The sequence below is a fragment of the Camellia sinensis genome, chromosome 4, assembly GCF_055761805.1.
Source record: "Camellia sinensis isolate YWXY chromosome 4, ASM5576180v1, whole genome shotgun sequence".
Classification (NCBI taxonomy): domain Eukaryota; kingdom Viridiplantae; phylum Streptophyta; class Magnoliopsida; order Ericales; family Theaceae; genus Camellia; species Camellia sinensis.
In genome coordinates this window covers 146,142,209-146,149,498 of record NC_138964.1, presented here as the reverse complement: position 1 = coordinate 146,149,498, position 7,290 = coordinate 146,142,209, and the positions used below count along the sequence as shown (strand labels likewise).

Genomic DNA, 7,290 nt, shown 5'->3' with positions numbered 1-7,290 from the left:
GCGAGTAGCAAACTATTTTCAAAACAAGCATGAAATGTTTTGTTCCAATTTAGGCAATTTGGTCTATACTTGTTTGTTGTGCGCATAACATAGTAATTCTAGGCTAATAACCGGAATAAGAACGCATAACGTTCTCAAAAACGGATATCACAGTTAGTAGAGGCCGATCTTCGGATCGGGCGAGAGAGGGTGCTCATAGCTGACCTTCCCCAATCGTACCCAAGCTCCCAAGCCGAGGCAACTTTGGTGATGACGGACACGTGGCCTTTAGCACCGAGTCAGGGTTTCCTAAATTTCCCCATAAAAAATATTTAGGTGGCGACTCTGTATCTGGCAAAGCAGTCTATGTTTGGCACTTCTTTTCAAAAATCTATTTCTCAAAACGATTTGCCGGATTTGGACTCTTTGGTTCAGATTAAGGACCGTGACATAAATTGAGTCTGAACTGTAGTGAGGCCCACAGGCGCGTCTACAGTTGGCCGCCGAACGAAGGGTTCGTCGCGTATCTCGCTAAGAATCTAGTAGATAGGCCTATTGAACACCGTGGTGATGGCGGTGCGAACTCTCAACGTCCTTGCCTGGGAGTCTTCACCGTTTGGTCGTCTGTCCTGACCATTTTTGTTTATTCATTCTTCCCGACCGACCGTGTTAACTTTTGTCACGGGTTTTTTTCCGACATCGTTGTTGTGTTGGAATTTGCCTTGGCGCAAGCACCATCTTCATCTACCCTGATGAGCTAATGTACTCTCTCCATTGTGAGTGATGGCATCATTGTCATTGAATCCCTCAATTTATTGCCCATTGGTAGGCCCCGTTTGTATTGTACGATAGCTAGGTTTGTGGGGCAATCTCCAACTTGATTAAAAGTCTCCCAATATCGGTTGTTGTAAGACTTTAGTGTTTCTTTCTTGCCCATGTCGATGGAGAGCAGCTGGTCTATCTCCATCGGCGTCTTGGTGTTTGTCTTAAACTTGGTAACAAACACCTCTGCAAGTTGCACCCATGAAGTTATGCTACCTTCTGACAACCTCTCAAACCATGTCAAACCCAAATCGCCTAAGCTTGAGGGAAACAAGTTACACATTAGAGCCTTGTTCCGTCGGTATACAGCCATAACCTAGTGGTAGTGGCTTAAGTGCATGTAAGGATCCGACTTCCCCTCATAAGTGGTGAACTTAGGCTAGTGGAAGCCCAAGGGTAATGGTGCATTCTCTATTGTCAGAACGAAGAGCAAGCTTTGTAACCTAGCTAGTACTTTGTTTGTTGGTTCGTAGGTAAGGCGCGGTACTGGCATTCCAACCTCGATACTTCCATGTGTCCAAGGAGCCAACCACTGCAAAGCAAAGACCCTTTGAGGGTCATGTGCCTGAACGTCTTCTCTCCTTTGAGCCCTCTCTTCTAGCACTATCCGTAAGCCCGCTGACCTAGGCAACTCTGTGTGCCTTGATGTCGTCCGGTGCGTATGCGAGGGCCTATAACTACTTCCCTCCGTACAAGACCTTTCAGACCTCGCTCTCTCAGATCTAGAGTAACGAGTCCTGGAAGTCCTTGACTATGTGTCAACTGTCTTGAGGCTTCTGCTTTCAGTCCGTAATGGTGTGACTTGCCTGTTACGATCTCCTGAATGGTGAGAGTGCGTTCTGCCTTTTCTTGTCTCTTCTTCTGCCACCCCTTTGCCTTTTATCTGGCATTTCATCGTCTCCATTTCAACCACTTTTCTCTTTATCACTTCGTCTTGTTCATTTCCGCGATCTTCCAGAAACTAAGGATTCATCTTTTTCCTCTGTCTATCAGGGCTCTGAGAGCGGCATGAACTTGAGCCTCGACTTTCTCGCGTGTCTCTCTGTGGGTTCTGTCGCTGGGGATCCAATTCTGTCATAGGCAAGACAAAAGGCAAACCTTCATGCCTCCCACCCCCTTCTAGGGTTTGCCCATCAATAACAGAATGTGGCAAGTTTTCATTATGAGCCATTGAAATTAATTGAAGAAAAACTCGATCAAAAGGTTTGTTCTCTATCAGGTTTCCCACAGACAACGCCTATTGTACAAGCATAAAACAATCTTCTCATATAATCCTGTTGATCAAGTTTGCACTTCTCCAAACATCGTCGTCTTATCACATGAAAACACAAACGTGAGCTAGCTGGCGGGTGTATGCCGGAAACCCCTCCAATGCCTAAGTCAGCAAATAGACAATAGACACAAAAGCTCTATGTATTTGAGGGTAAGAATTGCAATACCTGTGCATAGGTCCTATCAAGAGCTTTTATAGATTCCGACTGGCATAATCCTAGTTGGACTCTAACTCTCCTTAGTAGAGTCCCCCTAGGAATCACCTTCCAAAGATAATGTCTATCCTGATGATATCCTACTCACTGCTAACCAAGTGAGACAGCTTCAACTCCTCTATCTGAGCTGGTATTACGCTTTAACTGACCTAACATCGCCCTTGCTCTCGCCTGGGCTGCACTGTGGTAACTCTACTATAGCCTGGCGCCCTGCCGAGCTATGCCAAGCTCGGCCTTCTACCCTGTTAACACCCCGATCCACTATTTAAATAGCCAAGTTAGGGCCTAAGTAGCGCATTTCCGACCGAGCTAACAAAGCTTCTTCTCTGGCTTACAGCTCAGCCCAATATAACAGATGGACTTAGCTCAGTCCAATCTAGTAGATAGACTTAGCTCGGCCCAATTTACACATTAATTGCCCTCTCAATTTGAAATACCAAACCTATTAACAAATTGCAATGTTTAATCATTTATTACAAAATATCAACAATGATAAATTGACTGATTATGTATAGTTCTTCCTTTTATGAAAAATTTTGCAATTCTATGTCGTCCTATATAAAAGGATCATAAAAATAAAAAATTTCAATGTAAATATATTTATAAATATAAAAAAATAAAAATAAAATAAAATAAAATGTGTATCCTCAACTTGAGATTGAGGATACACGAATACACAAAGACCTTACAAATACACAAAAATTCAAGACAATTTTGTGAGACTTTAAACACAGTAATGATCTAAAAACCACCAGCAACCAATTTCGTAATCATTTAGGTTCGAGCCATATACAAAAGTAGAGAAATTCACAAACAAAAGTGGAAACCCAAAACTTTATATAGAATAATTTCTTTTCTCTTATTTTTCTTGTTTCAAAAAAAACATATTAAAAAAATCAGCTAAGAAGCAGTTTCACATTAACATGTCATATAGAGTTTGATAGCTCAAAATGCAATAATTGGAATGATTTTTGGGGTTGAGATTGAAGAAGGCTCTGCAAATCTTAATCTAAAATAGGCTGCTTATCTAGGAAACACGGATACGAATACGAGATACGTGTACGATACGATACGGATACGGCGATACGACAAAATTTGAAAAATTAGGATACATGTACGGCGGGGATACGTTCATAAAAAATATTATTTTTACAATTTTTAGTAATGTAGCATACATAAAAATAAAACTTACAGCAAAAGACAACTTGATAAAAAAAGAAAGATTCCTATAAAGCTAAAAGTCTTCAAGGTCAATACCTTGAACTTGTTCCCCTTCATCAGTGAATATCACAGCTTCCATATCTGGTTCATCAAGAGAAAGACTTGCAATTTTAAGTAAGCCTGCACCCACCAACGAATCAAAAGCATCTCCACCAATATCCCATAACTTGGTTTCTCCTTCAGTGTACTGTCGACTTCTCCTTGATAGGAGACGAAGATTGTTGTGCACAAAAACCAAATCTTCAGCACGTTGTGGTGTCATTTTGTTTCTTTTCATGGAGTGAATAAAGGAGTAGGTGCTCCAATTCCTTTCACGACATGATGAGGAACATGGCTAGCCAAGCAATTTTAATGCTAAAGATTGAAGCATAAGAGCAGGAGACCCATGTGTAAACCACCAAATAAGTGGATCCAATACTCCTCTATCAATCTTTGAGTCAAAATCTCCAAACATATCCAAACCTCTTGAAAACTTGGCATACTCCATATTTACAACCCTTCTCTCCTCTAAATTTGGAAAGTATTTCTTGAAGCACTTGTTTCTCATACTTGAAATTTCTTCATCCCTATAAGAAAGGGCACGATTGGGATTTTCATTGAGCCACATTGAACTATAATACCTAGATTACAACATTAGAAAGTTTCAAAATTAAATTGTGTTATTCATATTAAAAGACAAATGTCAACAAAGCGATCTAATTAGTAAGAGTATGAATTAAGTTATTCCCTCGGATTCAAAGAATATGCAAGGCAATAAAGAGGAGTGTTACTTTTGGCCCACCTCTCAACTAGTATATTGTGCACAACGGAATAAAAGATTGATTCCTCATGATCTAGCTTCCCTTCATGCCTAAAGATGCTTGCCTTCACCTTTTCAATCATGGTGTCCCACGTTTCATAATCTAAGTGAAGGCATGGTTTGTCAGTGTCACAAAACCTAAGCATCTCATAGATAGGCAATGTAAAAGATAAAATGTAATCAATCTTATCCCACCACATATCATTCAATAATTTTTCCTTCACAGATGCTGCTTTCCCAACATTGTCTTCTTTGTAAGAAACCCACTGGTCACTAATAACCATTGATTGAAGGCCACGCTTTATAAGTTTAAACCTTTTGAGCATGACAATGGCAGATGCAAAACGTGTGTCTGCAACAACAAACAACCTCAAGGGTACGAATTCATTGAAAATAGTTAGTCGCGTGGAATGGTTCATGATGAAGTTTTTGATAAACATCACATCATCAACACAAAGTGTGATCCAGTGACATTCATCATAAGCAAAAGCAGTACCCGCTATTTCCTTTGGAGCACAAATATTCTTAAAAGCAAGATTCAATATGTGAACTACACATGTTGTCCAAAAGATATTCGGGTACTTACTTTTAATGAGTAAACCAAATGCACTACACATGGGAGCATTATCTATAATGATTTGAATGACATTCTGATGTCCAACTTCTTCAATTGCTTGACTAATTAAGTTGCAAATAAAAAAAATAAAAAAAAACTTGTCTTTGTGCTCACCTTCACAATTATCAGCTTTCAAGAACATTGCCCCAATTTCTGATGCTCCCATAAAATTAATAAGGGGCCTTCTTTGAGAATCAGTCCATCCATCTGAAACAATACTCAACCCATTTTCCTTCCATGATGCTCTAGTTGGCTCCAACAACCTCTCTACATTAGCCATTTCCTTTTGAAGCAATGTAGTCCTCAACAAGTTATAACCAGGTGGTACATAACCAGGAATTCGATTGTTGGCAGCAAATTGAAAAGCACTAACATAATATAGGTTCCTTGATAAATGAAAAGGTAAACCCGCTGAATAAAACATGCAAGCAATCTCAAAATGCAATTGTTCCCGAATAACGGGGTTGAATGCCTTTTCTAGAGCAAAAGTTCCAGTAGCCTTTCCTTTTCTTGGCTCATACCCCTCCATCCTAAATCCTCCAGTATCTAAAGGCCCTGAGCCTATTGAAGTAGATTGGCAAGTGTAAGGTGGTAAAGGAACTTTTTTAGGCATAGCCATATTTAACCTCTTCTCGGCTTCTTCAATTTTCCTTTGCATTTCAGCAAGGTGTTGTGGAGTCACTTTGGGGCACACTCTAATCCCATTGCCAGAAAGTTTTAACAAATGTGCCTTGACCCTAAAGTATGACCCCTTGTACTCATTTTGACAGTAATTGCATTTAAACTTTGTATTACGACCTCCCTCTCCCATTTTTTCTAGTTTTGTAACATAACACCAAAAAGGAGCATGATCATCTTCTTCCATTGGTGTACCACTTGTTGAACCTACACTTCCCGTACCCGAACTTATTTCCTAAAATTTATAAATTTGGTAAAGAAATAAAACAAAACATTAATGTAGTTATCTTTTGGCATGAACATCAAAAAAAAAAATCATCAATTCAATTAAATTTCAGCAATTTCAACAATATAGCATCACCCATAACAACGATAATGCAATTCAAATTAAGGGGGAGGGAATTTACAAAGTTCATTTATTTATTTATTTGCTTATAAGAAATTAATTTATGGTGTTTAGTTGCAATTGTAAATTATAATTTATTTGATTTTTCAGGTAATTTGGCCCAAAAAAGACAATGTATTTTTTTGAACTACATTATGTGGGTTTTTTATAACATAATTGAAATCCTTAAATATGTATGAACAAATAAAGTGACATATTTGTTTTAATTATAACTTTTTACGACATTTTTTATATTTTTTGGACGAAAAAAAAATGTGACAATTTATTTAGCAAAGTAGGTTCAATTTTTTTCATTAGCAAACACATTTACAACTTATTTTAATTCTTTTAAACTAATAATCAAAAAATTTATAAATATAAAATCTAATATATATATGATATCAAATGGGGTCAAAACAGGTTACAGAGAGAGTATACTTATAAATAAATAATAAAACAAAAAAAATTGTATATCAAATGAGGCAAAATAGGTTACAGAGTATACTTATAAAAAAATAAAAATAAATAAAAAATAAAAATAAAAATGTGTCTAGAAAGATCGAAAGGAAAAGGGAGAGACGATAGAGGGCGAGGGAGTGATCGACCGAGAATGAGAGATTGACAAAGAGGGAGGGGAGGAGAGAGAGAGAGTGTGTGTGTGAGATCGAGCGAGAACTATCCATCCAAACCAGAGAGATCGAGCGAAAGGGAGAGAAAAAGAGAGAGTGAGATCGAGCGAGGGAGAGAGAGAGAGAGAGAGAGAGGGAGCAAAAGGGAGAGAGAGAGGGACGAACCTAATCAACGAGCTGCTGTTCGCGAACCTGATCAATGACTCCTTGTTGGTTGGTTGATAGAGATGATTCCTCATCCTCTCCTCCTTTGCTGTTGCTGCTGTTTGCGACCTATGTAGGGTTTGGTTGATTGATTTTTTTGTTTTATTTTACCTTTTTTTATTTTATAGTTTGACCCCCATTATAAGTTTTTAAAATTATTTTTTTGCCCCGCCGTATCCCAACTGTATCCTTGAAGTATCCTCGCGTATCCCAAACGTATCCAAAATTCAAAAGATTTATAAAAAAAAAAAAAATAGGATACTTATTTGCCGTATCTGATACGTATTCCGCCGTATCGGGGGCATATCTATATCCGATACATATCCGATACGTGTATGGGGGCCATTTCGGAGTATCCGTGTTTCATAGCTGCTTATATTGTATAGTTTTTGAAACAGGGGGCCCATGTTTCTTAATCTCACTTAAATACACAAAGACCTTAAAAACTCACAAAAATTCAAGACATTTTT

The 7,290-nt window shown here is 38.4% G+C and overlaps 1 protein-coding gene across 1 annotated transcript; it reads right to left on the bottom strand.

The window, feature by feature from the left end:
• Window positions 1-3,843: 3,843 nt before the first annotated feature.
• Window positions 3,844-5,789, bottom strand: LOC145824114 (uncharacterized). Its single transcript, XM_082923703.1, has 3 exons — window positions 5,039-5,789; window positions 4,291-4,660; window positions 3,844-4,129 (listed from the first exon to the last, which is right to left on the bottom strand). The coding sequence occupies exons 1-3, from the start codon at window positions 5,787-5,789 to the stop codon at window positions 3,844-3,846; spliced, it is 1,407 nt and encodes a 468-aa protein (XP_082779829.1).
• Window positions 5,790-7,290: the final 1,501 nt, after the last annotated feature.

Excerpts from the sequence above, each read along its gene's own strand:
- LOC145824114 (XM_082923703.1), bottom strand. The coding sequence starts at position 5,789 with ATGGAAGAAGATGATCATGCTCCTTTTTGGTGTTATGTTACAAAACTA. Across the intron at positions 4,661-5,038 it reads GAAAGCTGATAATTGTGAAG|ACACACGTTTTGCATCTGCC; the intron begins GTGAGCACAAAG and ends TTGTTGTTGCAG. Across the intron at positions 4,130-4,290 it reads CACAATATACTAGTTGAGAG|GTATTATAGTTCAATGTGGC; the intron begins GTGGGCCAAAAG and ends GTTGTAATCTAG.